Source organism: Hippichthys cyanospilos, chromosome 2 (genome assembly GCF_059441005.1).
Source record: "Hippichthys cyanospilos isolate Australia breed blue-spotted pipefish chromosome 2, RoL_Hcya_1.0, whole genome shotgun sequence".
NCBI lineage: Eukaryota > Metazoa > Chordata > Actinopteri > Syngnathiformes > Syngnathidae > Hippichthys > Hippichthys cyanospilos.
The window spans coordinates 22,761,667-22,778,762 of NC_142370.1; the positions used below are offsets into that span (position 1 = coordinate 22,761,667).

Here is a 17,096-nt window from a genome sequence, read left to right on the forward strand (position 1 = left end):
CTTGATTTGGTGATTGTCCTTTTGCACTTTGGTCCCTCCGTTTTTCATTCTTCTGCCCTGCCCCAGTTTCAAACACGAAACCGGGGAATTTTTGCATTCATTTGTCAGAGCAGAGATCAATATAGGCCTTCATTTGCTGACCATAACATTGCGCCCTCCGCCCTGTTCTAGGACCATACGTGAGCACTTGGGGGAGCAGGAGGTCTCCATCTCACTTGCTATCGATTCCCTGGAAGAGAGCGACCTGGGAAACTACACTTGCTACGTGGAAAATGGCAACGGTCGGAGACAGGCAAACATTCAGATCGTCAGGAAAGGTAGAGCTTTTTGAGTCTGGCGAATACAGCCGACGGCTTTTAAACTGGTTGTTTCTGGTGTCATGGAGGAACAAGTGAGATTAATAGCATTTTCCTGCTCTTCAAACCCAACTCAGGAAGTGTTTCTGGAATTTGGGGGAAAGTAGAGGAAGCCATAGGGCAGCGCGTCAGACAAGCGCATCCACTGTTTGGCTATTGGCTCTCGTGATGCACAATTCGAATTTGGATGATATTTCTGACTCATCTTGCATTCTGACTGGGAGTGATATTTCACATTAGGTGTCCGCCACGTTTCTGTCAAGATTTCTTTTTTAGGGGCAACCTATCAAAATCAGCTTGAAAAAATGTACTTTTCAATCTGCACAACAAACTGGTGTTTGAACCACTGTCCTCATTGTCTACAAAATTATGCTTCAGTTCCAAATATGTCCACTAATAATACAAGAAAAGTTGGATTAAATGAAGCACATTTTTGATTTATAAGTGACTCCCCAGATTTTATTTTCGCTTCAAAATGCCCGTAAAACTATTCCCTGTTCATTTGAACAAATAACATACGTGACATTTATTTTCAGCACTCCTATAAATGTCAGCACACCAGAGGCCAATCAGCATTCTGAAACTGATGCTGACCGGGGGACTCTCCATCCCTACAAATGTAGTTATTGCACACATTAGCATACTGTAGGTATACTCTATTCCTCTTCATGAAAGCTTTCAGCGCTATAGTCCCAGCTTCGACTATAAGTTGCACTCCATCGCTCTCAGAAGAAGGCTTTTTCCTCGGGCGGATGAGATATTGACTCTCCCATACTCTGATTTCATGTTTGCATCCGTACACAGAGCAAGCTGCTTTTTAGCCTTCCCTAATCCACACCTCAGCTCTCTCCTCTAGACTGTGGTTGAGATGAGTACAAGTCTCCCAGAGGCGGGAGAGTTGGAGGACCTCAAAGTGTAAGTGCTCAGGTCCACTTTCCCTCACCCGAGAAGTGAATTTGTCCAGGATGCGCCAAGGGCAAGATTGAGGAGGGATGATGGAGTTAGCAGACTTTGACAGATGTTGCCGAGACGAATGTACACGGTATTCCTTGTATACAGCTTCGCTGGAGCTGGTGGGAGAATGAGTCACTTGAATCTGATCAGCCTTGAGCGTTGTTTTCACCTCACACACACAATACAGATCTTCACTGGTGTGTCGGTCCAAGCTTTTATAGTTTGGTTGTGTTTGCATCAGTATGATCTGTTGCATGCCAGGAGGCGTTGAGGTACCGGAAATCAGGTTTTTTTTGTTTTTGTTTTGTTTTTTTGTTTTTTTTTTTTCCCTTGAGGCTAAGCCTCACTCCCACCCGTTCACCTTCTGGGCTGGTCTTTCACCAGACCTTCTCTACTGTATACTTTGCTTTTAGTCAAGCACGACAGTACCAAAGCCAGTGAACATTTGCATCTGGACCCCATATGGGTTTTAACATGGGCATGGGAGCCATCTGGTTTTGCTCCTGAGTTTCGCTAGGGTTACACGTGTGTTAAGTCACATGGACCTACATGGGTTTTTTACTGTGTGGGTTTCGATCTGGGCAAACTAATGTGGGGACCAAATTTGTTCCACTTGAACTGGGTTCTAAATGGGCCTTAACTGGGTTCTAGCTCAATAAACTACATGTGATCCATGTTGGCCAGATCTGTGTTGTTTACCCGTCATGGGTTCCATCTGGCTTTGCTCCTGGGTTTCACCAGGTAGCCAAATGTGTCTGCCCATATGAGCTTACATGGGTTTTTATTTTTACTGGGTGTTAAGTGGATTCTAAAAGGGGAATTTTATGTCCTAACTAGGTTTCCCCCAAGTGTCTTTGCCTACTGTATAGATACTGAACTGGGATCTGGGCGGCCCTTATTCAGGTTCCAGCTGGACTAATTATATTCATTCTATGTCGGCCATAGTTGTGTTTGCTAGTTTAGGTTTCCCAGTAGTTTTGGTTGGTCTTTTAAAAAACGCTTGGAAGAATTTAGATCGTTTTAATCTATTAAGATTCTCTACCTCTGTTAAAGAGTAGTGTTGCTTGTTTGCTGTAATTCCATTTACTGCCACCTATAGTATGGGAGAAGATTGTCTGACTGCGAGGGAAAGCTGCTCAGAGTATAAATTAAGTGCTGCAAAACGTGTGCTGGTGCGTCATGCATAAACCGAGCTAGACTTTTGCTGCAGGCTTGTTTTCTCTGTAGTGAATTTCAGTGCAAGGCAAATGCAGAAAAAACATTCATGTTAGGCAACCGGAATTTTTCATTATGTGGGGAAGTAAGAAAAAGGGAAAGGCTTCAATGCGTGGATTTTTTTTTTCACACTCTGGTATATTTTTGCACATGCAGGTTTTGTTGCAGAGGAGCTTTACTGTATATGCAAACACACTTGGGGTTGACATGATTCAATCCACCCACCCATCCATTAGCTCATCTTGGGTGGGGTCGCGGGGGTAGCAGCCTAAGCAGGGGAGCCTTGACTTCCCTCCCCCAGGCCACTCCGTCCAGCTCCCCAGGTTTTCCCAGGCGGGCTGAGAGACATAGTCCCTCCAGCGAGTCTGGGGTCGTCCCCAGGGCCTCTTTCCGGTGGGACATGCTTGGAGCACCTCACCCGGGAGGTATCCTAACCAGATGCCCGAACCACCTCAACTGGCTCCTCCTCTCAACGCGGGGGAGCGGCGGCTCGATACTGAGTCCCTCCCGGAAGACCGAGCATAAAATTGCAACAACATCAGACAATTATTTGTTTGACAAGTTTTATCAAACATTCAAATGAGCTGGCCTTGACCTTGAAAATGTAAAATAATTTGTATACACTTGCTGTCAGTGTAACAAAAAAAAAATCATATATATATATATATATATATATATATATGAATTAAAGTCAATTGCGCTGCAGCTGAGAAATTATGAGCCCTTGAACAGGTTGTTATGCAACAGCGCATGGTAGTGTGCTTTCATATTGTGAACACTAATTATAAGCACACAATTTACAAAACAAGAAAATATTGGACTAAGAACACACATGTTTGTATTGGTCATTGAACATGTTATTCCACAACTGCACATGGTAGTGTGCTACTGCTTACACATTGTGAACATAAATTATAAGCACACGATTGACAAACAAAGAAAACCTTGGACTAAGAACCTACATTGGCCGCTACAACCGGCAACATCATTGAAACCCCCATCTCTTTGTCCTCCCCGGAGTAGAGTGACCATTGCACATGAGTGAAAAGCTAAGGTGTCTTTGTGTGTTGTCAAGACAGAGGACGATGACCAAATCTGACCAAAAATACATGAAGTGAAAAAAAAAAAGACTAGAAAATACATTAAGTGAAAAAAAATGGATGCAAAAATATGTTTGAAAAAATAACCTTTTTGTGCAACACAAGTAACTGAACAATTACAAAACACAATGTGAAAAGACTCAACATTGACAGCAAGACATTTCCTAGAGATGGATTCATTAATTGAGTTATCGGTTGGGACTCACTGAGTTTCTTGACTGACGTCGAGGCCGCTTTGTGTGCCTTTGCTTCTTCAATCCAAGTATGAAAATGTTGAGTTCACTTGTCTCAGTAATTTAAAACAAAAAAAAAAAAGGAATTCTTCACCACTTTCTCTTGTCAGGGTGCATGTTGAACATATTGTGAAGACGTTTATGTTTCTTGCAAAGCCATGTTACATGATTCTTTGGGAGCGTGCGTGGATACGTGCACGTAATTATGTGTGTTGAAGTCTGAGCATGCGCAAAATAAATAGGCGCGGTGAGCAAACGCTCGCAACGCGGAAGTAATGGCGAGAGGCTGTCACGTACTTTTCTTGTGAATGAGTTAACCACTTGGTGATTGCGACACACATAAAACTGCTGCAAAGATGTCCAGTGCAACAGTGCATCTCTTAAACAATGCTTGCATGCGCAATTTCAAGATCATTGGGACAATGATGCAGCTCGTTGATAACAGCAGGGCATCAAGACACTGTAAGACTTGCTAAATGTTCTACTGAACACCATTTTTTTTTTTTAAATCAAGAAATTTGGTTCTCGGGCGGCTCGGTGGCGCAGCGTCCGCCTCACAGTTCAAAGGTCTTATTGAAGACAATAAAATCCTGCTAATTTCCCTTCAAGAACACCAAACCTTGACACAATAAGTTGCGTGTGTTTGGTTTGGGTTTATTGGTATTAGATTTGGTTATATTTTTGGTGTTTCCTTGTGTCCCAGATCAGTGTCTCTTTTTGTCTGATGTTTTTTATTTTTTTTAAATCAAGAGTTTTGGTTCTCCTGAAGACAATAAAATCCTGCTAATTTCACCTCAGGACACCAATAAGTTGCGCGTGATAAATATACAAAAAAAACAGAAATGATGGAGGGGAATCATTTTTCATTGCACTGTATTTGAAAGCAATTGACACCACTCCAGATGTATTATTAGGCATATTAACAGAAGGCACTTTGATGATTTCAAAACAAAACTGCACTTCAAGACCCGAAATAGTTTATCCAAATGGGAGTACAGCCCTTAGGGATTTTTTTTCCCGCGGCTCCAGATTAGCCACTCCAGGCTTGGTAACAGACCCGAAATGAATTTGTCTCTCCATACTTTCCCTCTCAGCCGAGCTTATGTACACAGTGGAACTGGCCGGCGGTCTGGGGGCCATCCTGATGCTGCTCATCTGCCTGGTGACACTTTACAAGTGTTACCGGATTGAGCTCATGCTCTTCTACAGGAACCACTTCGGCAGTGAGGATTTAGATGGAGGTAAGAGGAATTTGTGTAAAGCTACATCCGCAGCACATGCACTTTTGGCCTCATTGCATCCAAAGGCTTTCAGCAAAAAAACTTGATTGTGGTTCTCTAGAGTGAGACTCTCAGGATTTTGTTAATCATTTTTTTAACTGAAAACAATGACATTCAACTCATCCAGGAAAGCTTGGCAAACAAGCCCATAATAAATTATAAAAATAGATTTAAAAGAATTTCATTTCAAATAGACCATAATATGATCAATGGCATAACAATGGCAAAACAAAGTCCTCAAAAGTTCACCTTGCTTCATAGTTAATGCGTGCTTTTGGAGTGACTTGTGCTTTGGTTCGTTGAACCTAACGGCACCTGGAGATACGGCACATATTACGCCTTCGCATTAGCTGGTGCCTACCGCTACAAGGTCAAGAGTTCACTCTGTAACCGTGGGCTCTCTGCACATTTGCAAATACAGCACCCCCATACCCTCAAACCTCCCCATCTCGAATGCACAAGTGCCAGTACCGCCGTAACATGTCCTATGGAGGTCCTTGGTGTCAACTCCTGAGGATAGTTGATTATCATTGGTTGGCCTCCCCTCGCAAGTACCCTTATGCAGCTCAATGCCGTTGGGCACAGAGTGACGTGCACCAGTAAATGAAGCCATAATGAAATTAGGCCAACCATTTTCTGATTACAAGGGTAAATCCCACATGAGTGTAGTTTGGGGACCCCAAAGGGAATTGTGTTTTTCATCTGACGTAGGGGGACATTGTTGAGCTCTTCCAGATGTGCATGTGCATATGCTCTTCCAGAAAACAAAGACTATGACGCCTACCTGTCTTACACAAAAGTCGACCCCGACCAGTGGAGCCAGGAAACTCGAGAGGAAGAGCGCTTTGCCCTGGAGATCTTGCCTGACGTGCTGGAGAAGCATTATGGGTATAAACTCTTCATTCCAGACAGGGACTTGATCCCCACAGGAAGTAAGCTCTCCCTTTGTCACGTCGTGTCGTGTTGCGTGGCTTGGCGTCTGCACACTGGTGCCGCGGTGTGTTTTCTCTTTTGATACGCTGTTCTATCAAAAGTGGCCCGGCAAGTTTCGTCAGAAAAGAGCTCAAATGGATGGAGACCATGGAGGGCTCCTGCTCTCAATGGGTTCATTTTTTTTTTTTTTTTTATTCTCATTACTTATTATTTGAAAACCTTCCCAAAAAGAAAAGAAATCTGACGAGATGTGACTTTAAGTGAACGACAAATAGCATGACTGCCAGCAAAAAAAACATAAATAAAATAAAATTTAAAAAGCAACGTGATGGCATAGCCATGTCAAGGAGCAGAAAGCCGCAGCTGCCCTGACCCCGCCCATGGTCCCTGATCCAGTTCTTTCTCACTGCATGCTGCATGTGCATGTTTTCAAACATTCTTCTAGACCCTAATCAGGCCATGTCAAACCCAGAGAGGACACCACTTATTACCCGCTTACCTCTGATAGACTTGAATGCCATCATCGTGCTTGCGCCTGTCGTCCGTTGCTCAGCACCGTCTCTAATCGTGTTTGACATTCAAAGGACAGACATTTTGACTTTGAATATGTGGTGGCTCGAATATGGGGAAAGTGGAGTTTGGTCGCCCTCTGTTGTACAGTGTTGGATTAAATCCAATTACAAAATGCCATTGCAGTGTTCCCACGCCTATTAACGTTTTCCAGAACCAATCCTCGGTGAATCGGAAAAAAAAATTGCCTTCACGCTCACAGGACATCGATTTTCTTATAATTAAAGCTTTGGCGCCCTCTTGTGGACAAGCTTCAATGCTGACGTGATCTCGCTCATCTCAGTAAAGCATTTTCTGTCGGGAGCTAAATTTGGAAGCGCTTGGGTTCTTAAGAGTTTTTAGAGATAACGGTGTACGGTGACTGAGATTATATCCAAATGCTTTGGGATACACTGTTTTATCAAATTTATTAAAGGAAACCTCAATAAATAGCCGTTTGTTAGGATTCGGGGCAGCGCTCAGCTCTTTTTCCTCGCATGCAGCAAAGAATAATGGTTTGATTGAGATGAATTGACTGCTTGATTGATTTTTAGTGAACTTACAAACAAAAATTTCATCAAGGTAAACAAACTCTGAAAAAAATCAATCCACATTAGCTCAGTGCAATGTATACGTTTAAAAGAAGTAGGAAGACGTCCATCTTGCTCTCTTTGTATAAACATTGTTAGCCAGTAAATGTATAAGTGAATTATACAAAAAGTATATGGCCCAAATAAAGAAATAGAAGAAATATCTGCAGTTTAATCGACTGAGTGTTTGTTTTGTTAAGTATTAACTCCACACAATATGTCAAGTATGGCAGGAAAGATGAAGACTTTAATTCCTATAATGATTGCTTATTTAGGAGAGCCTATAGGATAACTATTGGTTTAGATATTTTCCCATGTGATTTTCAACGTAATTTTCAATCAGTTTGTGTCATTTACTCTATTTCAATTGAGTTAACAGTAATTTTGTCTTGATGTTTGTCTGGTAACAAAAAATATATAATTTGTTGGGTTCAGAGTCATCGTCCGTTTTAATTGATTGTCTAACATGTATGCCAGTTTTCAGAAGGTTGGGGTACTGGACACTCCTCTGCTTTTTTTATGCATCACACTCCATAGTGAATCTCAGGCGATCGATCAGCCCTGCTTCATGGCATGCCCTCGCTTGCAGCCGATGCACAACACATCGACAGCGTTGTTTGTGTTGACTACAGATTTACTTACTCATGACCTTTTCAATGTTGAATATTCATGTTCAGGTTTCACCAGTGATCATTTCCAAGATGACACCAGACTGCTTAGAGGTACTTCTTTCTCTTAGTTTTTTTTGTGTGGTCGCCGGACGATCAAATGTGTTGGATGGGCACAAAAAGAAATCCAACTATTGGGGCTAGCTAGCGAGCTAGCGCAGAGACTTTTGACGAGATAGTGAAAAGGGTTCACTATCAGCATTGGAACTTCAAGGTCCGGGAAACGAACTGAAGATGAGACATAATAAAAAATACTGAGACTAATAGCTGGAATTAGCCTGTAAAAATGGCCTTAGCAACTTATTAGCGTATCAAAATGACTAACTCTTATGGAAGCATGGTACTACCCGGAGTTGGCACATCATCAGCTTCATCGGGAATGCTTAAAACAAATTAAATTAAAAAAAGCAAATTATAAAAATGTCGGAATTGCAATTTTCATTCGTTGTTGTAATTGTCAGGGTAGACATGACCTTAGATGCCCGTTAGTCCGCCACGCCACTTTTTGCTTATTTAACAATAATTCAACTGATTTGCATGATTGTCATTCAACTATGTTGCTGCATGTTTATAGTAGTGTAAGCACAAAAACAGGAAAAAAAAATGAGTGCGAGTGTAGGCAGAAGTAGACCAGCACCTGATGAATGTTGGACCAGTTGGGAAAGAAAAGGCAAATTTTGCCCTCTAGTGGTGGCGGAATAGTTGGCAAAAATACACCGACGGATTGACAATTACAATTTCGTCTGGCTTAAAAAAAAAAAGACAGACCAACGACGACGGAAAGGGGGTGGGGCTTTGATGAATGACAAATGTCTGACCAGCAAAATAAAAAAGTTTTCCACCTCTGGTACTACCACGGTGGAATTAAAATATGACCAGCAAAACATATTTGCAAATACATTCAAGTGTTTTATATAGTTGAATTAATATTGTTATAAGCCGAATGACTCACGGAGAACTCAAAACAGGAAACGGAAATGCAGCGCGACCCGGCAAATTAAAACCACATTTCAAAATATGTTCAGGAAATGTCACATACTTATATATATATATATATATATATATATATATATATATATATATATATATATATGGCCACAGGATATTGACAAGCACTCAACACTCAATTTGCAAATATGTTCAAACGCCAATCAGAAATCTTGAGTCCACATTGTCTGTTCCATCCCTCCGTACAATCTTGGGATCTCAAGAACTGAAGACTGATTGCCCTCAGTTCCTCAGTTTGAATATTATTCTGTACTATAATCAACATTTTGTGTTTTTCAAAATTGTGACAGCTTTTTGGTCCCCTCCTATTGCTAGAAATGCTTACTGAAAATCACACAAGAGGACGATTTTCCCCTCAGGCAAAGCGTGTCTGGTAATGTGAGTAACGTGAATATCAACAGTGTTCCAAAGACTGTACAAGGACGATGTCACGTGACTGTTGGCGTTACATAGCGCCCAGTCGATGGTTTCGAGCGTTGTCTTCCAAACGAACGGTGATCGTGTGATCACTTTTCTTAAATAATAAATACATTACCATTACACCATATAGAAATGCCTAGTAAATGTAATTGTATCAGGGGGAAGTAGAAAGACAAACTTGACAGCAAAGTGTGTTTTTGTTTTGTTTTTTTTAATTTTCATTGACGCAATCATTCACCCAGCCAGTCATACCCACCGCATTGGAGGTGTGGCGTTGTGGTGCTGTAACATCCAAACAAGTGGAATTCAAACAAATGTAAGACTGTAACACAATCATTCTTTTATAGGGTGTGTTTTTCCTCTACATGTCTTTTTGAGTATATTCGAGATATAAAAAAAATAGAGCAAAAATAAATAACTTAAACACATTCAACCTAAAAATATAGGCCAGTCCATACGTAAAATAGTCGTACTTTCTCTACCGGGATGCTGACATCAGTGTTCCGTTTGAATTCGATGTCTTACATCTAGCCACTAGATGTCACTATGGGAGAGCTTTCGAACGTTCCAAAAGCTCGAGTTACTTTCTGAATTATTTGATTCCAAACGGTTCGATATTTCCATTGTTTCATTTCTGACATCCCTACTTCCTAAACAGAAAAAAGGAGAAAAGAATCGTGCAAATAGCATTCCCAAAGCTGCTCTAGCTTCCAGCAAGTGATCGAGTGTTGGTGTGTGTTGTGCATGCAGCTTACATCGAGGATGTTGCACGCTGCGTGGACCAGAGCAAGCGGCTCATCATCGTGTTGACGCCCAGCTACGTGATGCGGAGGGGGTGGAGCATCTTTGAGTTAGAAACGCGTCTGCGCAATATGCTGGCGACCGGGGCTATTAAGGTCATAATCATCGAGTGCGCCGAGCTGCGCGGCATCATGAACTACCAGGAGGTGGAGGCCCTCAAACACATCATTAAAACCTTGACAGTCATCAAATGGCGCGGTGCGGCCAGCAACAAGTTGGACTCCAAGTTCTGGAAGCAGCTGGTCTACGAGATGCCCTTCAAGCGCATCGAGCCCCTGAGCATTTCCCACGAGCAAGTTCTGGATGTGAGCGAGCCGGGGCCCTTTGGCGAGCTTCGGGCGGTGTCGGCCATGTCCATGGCGGCTGCCACCTCCGCCACCATGGCCACAGCGCGCCCCAACTTGCGCTCCAACTTCCACAATTCCTATCATACCCAGATGAGACAGAAACACTTCTACCGCAGTTATGACTATCAAATGCCACCGGGGGGCACTCTCCCGCACCTATCCTCTGGCCGAAACCAGCATACGTACTGCAACATCCCCATGACGCTCTTGAATGGACAGCGGCCGCAATCCAAGTCGCCGAGGCAGCAGAGTTTCGAGGAAGGCCACGGCAACAACGCCATGCTGCCGCTTCTGCCCCGAGAGACCAGCATATCCAGCGTCATCTGGTGACACAGGTCAAACTCATCCAGGAGACAGGGTACCATGTATCATTCGCTCTTTCCATTTGAAATTGGCGACTTCAAAAAATATGGAACATAAAAAGTGCAAGATGTTTCCCATTTCGATTTGACAGCAAAATCAAAAAAGGTGCCACAAGATTACATTTGAATATTTGCCAGCTTTATGCAGTCGAGACGGTTGGAAGTGAGCATTTTTAGATAGTTAGCTTGGGAGCCATGGTCAACAGGCGGGACTATGACCGCGGCTCATCAAATGATGCATCAGCCATATTATAGCATGACAATCCTCCAAATATCATTCGTTGGAGTAATTGTTTCACAGGAATTGCAAGGTGCATGATCAAAAGTTGGCAAAGGTGATCACAGATCGCCGCTTGGAGACCAACATTCAACCCGTTAGTTTGGATCCATGTGTAGCTAAAACATTTCAACGTGGCCTTTATTTCCATTCTTCTTTCTATGTATGATCTATGAGTAACTGTATATGTTCATATACTGTATAATTACAAACTTGTTCTGACTGCAGCAAAATAACTTCTTTCCAGACAGACACAATGGAAGCAGAACTAAACATTTCAAACACATTTGTTCATGATATAATATGGCTATTGGGCCATTTGATGGCTCGTGAACTGATTGTAGCGCCAGTGGTAGCTAACAGCGTTTGTCTGATGCTCTTTACCAAACGTCCGGGTTATGTGAACGTGAGTATTTGAATAAAGACTAGCTCTAATGCTCTTGTCCGTTTTTAAATGTTAAGTTTTCACCTGAGCCTCCAATGTATTTTTCTTGTTTTGTGTAAGACCAAAAAACAGGAAGTTGTTTTTCCTTGATAGCCAGATGGAAGTGGAACAAATGATACATGGTTTGTTTGGTTGCGCTGATCAACAAATGGGAAAAAAAGAACAACTGTTTTGCGCCATGCCTGTAAAACTCACATAACTTAAGCCAACTCCAGCCAACATTGCTGGGAAAATGCTGGAAAACAGGGTCATGTACATAGTGTTTGTAATTCTTTGTAGCATTTCTTTTTATTGATGACATTGTCATCTGGGGGTGGGGGGGTTGTTTGTTAGCTTTTTCTGAAGCTTGTGAAACGTATCACATGTTAGTTCGTGGATCGATAACGGGTGCCGGCACATTACTGGTGCTGGGATGAATCTCTAGGAGCAAAGTCTCAGCTGCTCCGACCACTGAAAAGAACACACACTCAGGAGTCACAAATCCCCATAATGGATGGCTGTGGTACCTGGAAATGACGGTGCTATAGACTTTCATCGCTGTTTTCTTTGAGATAACACCGACTTATTTCCTCTAACAAATGATTATATCGCAGAGTGTTTAAATTGTCTATTATTTTATGAAGAGTCTATTTTTGTAACAATGCGTGACAGAGGTACTAATTCAGAGGGTGTAGCTCACCCCCTCTGATGTGTGTTTGACTGTATATCTTACTTTGCAAAGAGTATATAAAGGTTTGAAAGTCTTAGGCCACCTTACTGTATGTTGTGTCGTTTTAGCAGCCAATGTACCTCAGAAGAGTCTGCTAGGGCCAGACAGATGTTACAATTGTTGGGTAATGCTTTAATGACTCACACTTTGAAAGCATAGTCTTGTCTCAGGATTTCTATCCAGAGTCCCACAAAAATTTGACACTTTTCCTCGACCCGCGCATTACTCGTCAGCAACGTTGCATGTGTCTTGTTTCAGCGGTATCCGTCTATCCTTACAGTCGGAATGACTGTTGAGGGTCAAGGTCATTCAAACAACAAAGCTAGTGAAGACTTGCACGGTGTGTATTTCCATCATTGATAGGGCGGATTTTGACACTAGCGGCACCTTGATGCAACAATGCCGTTGAAAAGGAGGAGTCACAACATCAATCAAAGCATTTGCTTCATGCGGTTCCTCCAGTCGGACCAGGGCTAAGCCATCTTTCGCTCCCTGTATGACGGCTCTGCCGTTTGAGCGTCATTCCCTTTCGCCGGCCGGACCGATGTCAGTTCTTCAGTAGTGCAAACAAAAGGGCCTTAAAAGGCCTCCCAACTCAGGATGATGTTGTGTGTTCTCTGTATTCTGTGTGCAAAAAGTGGGAATGCAGCTGTGTTATGACTGCAACTTGTCTTTTTCGGGGGGGTGGGGGGGGCAGGAACCATCTGACTCCTGCGCAGGAAGTGTCCCCTTATTAAATACTGTATGTATATGCCCCCACAGGAGGTGGTGATGGAACAAAATATTGAGCGTGTTCCTCTTTTGTAGATATAATTTAACAGCTTCACTCTTCTTGGTGGGTTGAGGTCAGGATTCGAGTTGTTTTACATAGAACGCTTCCAAGCTGCTTTACACGCTTGTAAAAGTTAACGCGTAGACTCGTCGGAAATATCTTGGGATTATTCATATTTAACAATTGAAAGATACATCTGGGCCTCGGCGGTCGTCAAATTATGGAGTAGTACTCGTATCCATGTTTTGTGTATGTTTTCAACAAGTTACCCCAAGCCACTTTGAAATCAGTTATGTCATTTGAGGAGATTCACTCAGGTTTGTGTGTTAGAACACACTAAAACAGCAAAAAGTATGTGATTGTACAGGTAAATGACAACATCAAATGTTTCCTCTGCTCCCAGATGACATGTGCCCATTGGCGTATAGACCAGTAAAGACGCTTTGCCTGTTTCACTGGGATTCAAGCGTTCCAACAGGACCTGCCTTTGTGTACTTGGGAGAGAGATTGAATGATGCAGTAGCAGAGGAGTGTATTTTGCGTGTGCGTGTATGTGTGTGTGTTTGTGAGAGAGAGAGATACTTAGCACTGTCAAAATGCAATGTCAATTTTATATATTAAGAAGACAATCGAGCCATATTAATAATCTCCCCAGGGCATCACTTAGCAGCGGTCGTTTGGGTCAAGCTTAAAAGTCCAGTTACGGCAATACATGTTGTAAGTGGACACCCATTTTTATATGATGTTGAATATTTGTGGTGATGATGCCTATCATGAAGATGAGTAAACAATATATAGCACAGAATTCATTACAGGCACTTTCACTACAGCGGAGAGTCAATGGTCTCTTGTCTTTCTGGGTTATTTTCTATCATGTATCTGTCTTGTACTTGAGAAGAGAGTATGGTATTAATAAAACACATTTGGAGTTACACAGTCCAAGTCGTGTGTGTATGTGTGTGCGGGTGGGAAGAAACACTAGCTTATTAATTATATCAATCCAAGGATTTGAAGGATGTGACTGCCTTACGATCCCAACCCCAGAACGGATACATTTCCTATAGCGGGGGTCCACTGTACATTTTTTTGTTGGTAATGATTCCACTTCAGCGTTCATGTGTGCATCAAGACTAATTCAGAGAGATTTTCTCTTTTCAAACCAACAGCAGTGTCAGCAGAGGTCACTAGCTGTTACAGAAACGTTCCAAAATGATGCCTCTTTCCACGTAGTCCGCCACAATAGGCCCACAAAAGCGTCATTTTAGCATCACTAAAAATGTGCATATATTACCCTTAAGATTGATGCCTGGTGAGGTATTGAAATCTTCTTTTTGGCTTTCAGTTCGCGTTCAAATCGGCCATTTTTTTTCTTCTGTTTTTACGCAGAAAATGCGAATGACTCGCGGATCGGCTTTCTTTGCCCGGTAGCTCGGCGTGACGTCACAGTGTTAGCCATCGTTTCAATCTTCAAATTAAAGCCAAAGGCTCAAGATCCACCAACCCAAAGGATAGATTCATTCAAAGGCGTGAAGTAGTGTCTCGTGTGGTCATAACTGCAAATGAGACTTGTAATTAAAATGCTTTTTGCACTCGCAAGTCTTCAATTCGTAAACCCAACACAATTTTAAAGTCGTATGATACGACGCTAGCCAAAGTCACAAGCCATCGTACCACCATCAATGAGTGAGACACTGAATTATTGCTTTGATAGTTGCAGTTTTGTTGTGATTTATCTTTATTAAACGCTCATGGGTATGTTTTGTATCAGATCCGGTAAATAGACATACCCAACATGGAAAAAGACACCTGCGGGTTTTTTTTCCATCAAAAGTAATAAATGACAGTATAATTAAACTTTGCCCATTCATTAAGTGAAATTTAGAAACAGTGACCGCAAAACAGAACTGATTTTAAATCAAATAAGCCAGCATCAGGGGAACCTTAAGTACTAGAACTAGTAGTTTGATTCATTTTTAATCCATCCATTTTCTATAGCTACTTGTCATTACGAGGGTCGCTGGTTTGTGGGTGCCTGTACCATCCATTGTCGCAGGTGCAGTAGGTGGGGGACAGCACATCTGATTCCATGGATTCTTTTTACGCATTGTGTCTGTGCTTAGGACTCGGGATTCTTTTTACACATTTGTGGATTGAAATACGCATTTCTAAATCCATTTGCTACAATAATTTTCTCGTAACTCAACGATGAAATATCACACACTATTTTACCAACCATCTAATGGAACCGTGGCTATTGGAACAAAATAACCGCAGCGCCCCCCCCCGGATCAGTCGTCAGCAAAAAAGTATATATATGTTTAATGTAGAGAGCATTAGGACCTGGCCTCACACCCAGTAGGTAAGTTGAAAGAGATTGTGAAGCTTTGACCTCGTGTTTTATTTCTATGATGATGTGAACAATGTTTGTCCAAATTTGTGTTGACAAGTGAAGAGTAAAGACGTATACTAGAACAGCATCGCGTGTTTCTTCATCTTGCCACAATATTTTGGGGGGCGTTTTGTCTTTGTGATTAACTCGTTTTCCGTTATTCGTTTTCGCACTTCAGGGTCACCATAATAAAAAGTCCATATCTCTGAAACACGCCTTTTCTACATCTCTGATATTCAGCGGAAAAAAAACCGCATCAACATTGTCATTCAGATGGTAAGGCCTTTTGATTAAAGGAACAATGTGTAAGATTTAGAGTTTTTCATGAAAACGTAATAAACGAAATGATTAATTTCAAAAACCTACCATTAAATGTGTTTGCAATATAATCATAGGTCTAGTATTAAATATTACATGGGGGTGGCATTCCTCCGGAGGCTACCATATGTCTGTAATAGCTACAGACAATGGTAAATGCAGCAACTCTTGCAGTCCTTTAATGAAAAAAACGGTCTAAATCTTACACATTGTCCCTATAAACTACTGCCACCCTGGTTCAACAGCTGTAAACCAGGCCATACACAGTTGCTTACCAGCTTCACATTGTGCTCCAGCTGTGTTGCACAGGTCCCGGTCGCCACCGGCCACAATGATGACTTTGCCCTAGATAATAGGTGTCGAACTCCAGTCACCAAGGTCAGGAATTCTACATGTTTTTCGGCTGTCTCTCTCCAACACACCTGATTCAAATTAGCTTATGACCTAGTTCTGCAGACCCTTAAAAAAGGACTCTAATCATTTGAATAAAGTGTTTTTGAGAGAGGGTTTGAAAACATGCGGGATACCGGCCCTCGAGGACTGGAGTTTGACACCTGTGCCCCACATTATTCATCCATTTTTCACCTGCCATATACAGTATGTGCACCATTCAGCACATTGTTGAAGCCATTTTACGCTTGTGTAACTACATATTTGTCCCTATCTGCGCAAGTCGTATTTAAAATGCAATTGTATCATAACTCAAACTAATTTCAGGGTTTCAAAGTTGGGTTCAAACTGAGTTTAGAGTTGCAAAGGAAAGTTTCAAACTAGAGTTAGTTTCAGAGAACGGCTACATATGCAACTGCGGTTCCATGACTATGGCCAAGGCGGTGCTTATAGCATGCCTTTGTGCAACTCAAGAAATCATATGAACAAACATGATTAGCCACCCTCGTGTCACCCCATGCAGTATATAAAGGCCCGTGTCACTCCTATGACTGTCCCTCTGAACCTACTTGCATGAATAACGCAGGGACAGGACACCCTTGTGCTCATTAGGGGCTCATAGAACAGCGAGAACGCACATGGGTGTCAGTTGTCTTTTGTGTGAAACTGCAGCCCTAACTCAAGTGTCTAGTTCACTTCCATTTCAAAGGTAAACAAGCAAGCAGCTAACAAATAAATCACTGCACGCACAAGGTCAAACTAACGATTATCCGTGGTCTGCACTGGAGATTTTTTGTTGTTGTTGCAGAGATTTCTTCTTTTATCCGGCCTAATTATGTGTCCTCTAAATGTGAAATAGAATAATGGAAAAGGGAAGCTAACACAAATTTAAGGGCTACACGAAATCCAGCATAATCTAATCCTAAGTAATCAGTTGAAGGCAACACTTACAAGGTGGCAAGTGGGGGAGAAAAAGAAAA

The 17,096-nt window shown here is 42.1% G+C and overlaps 1 protein-coding gene across 2 annotated transcripts in view; it reads left to right on the forward strand.

Annotated features, from left to right (window-relative positions):
• Positions 1-13,961, forward strand: part of LOC148427865 (interleukin-1 receptor accessory protein-like 1) — a 122,225-nt gene extending 108,264 nt beyond the window's left edge. For both annotated transcript variants that reach the window (XM_088408151.1, XM_088408150.1), the window contains 5 exons: positions 172-317; positions 4,953-5,099; positions 5,900-6,070; positions 7,888-7,932; positions 10,057-13,961. In XM_088408151.1, the coding sequence (XP_088264277.1) occupies positions 172-317; positions 4,953-5,099; positions 5,900-6,070; positions 7,888-7,932; positions 10,057-10,784 (1,237 nt within the window). In that variant the 3' untranslated portion in view covers positions 10,785-13,961. The remainder of the gene's footprint in view (positions 1-171; positions 318-4,952; positions 5,100-5,899; positions 6,071-7,887; positions 7,933-10,056) is intronic.
• Positions 13,962-17,096: the final 3,135 nt, after the last annotated feature.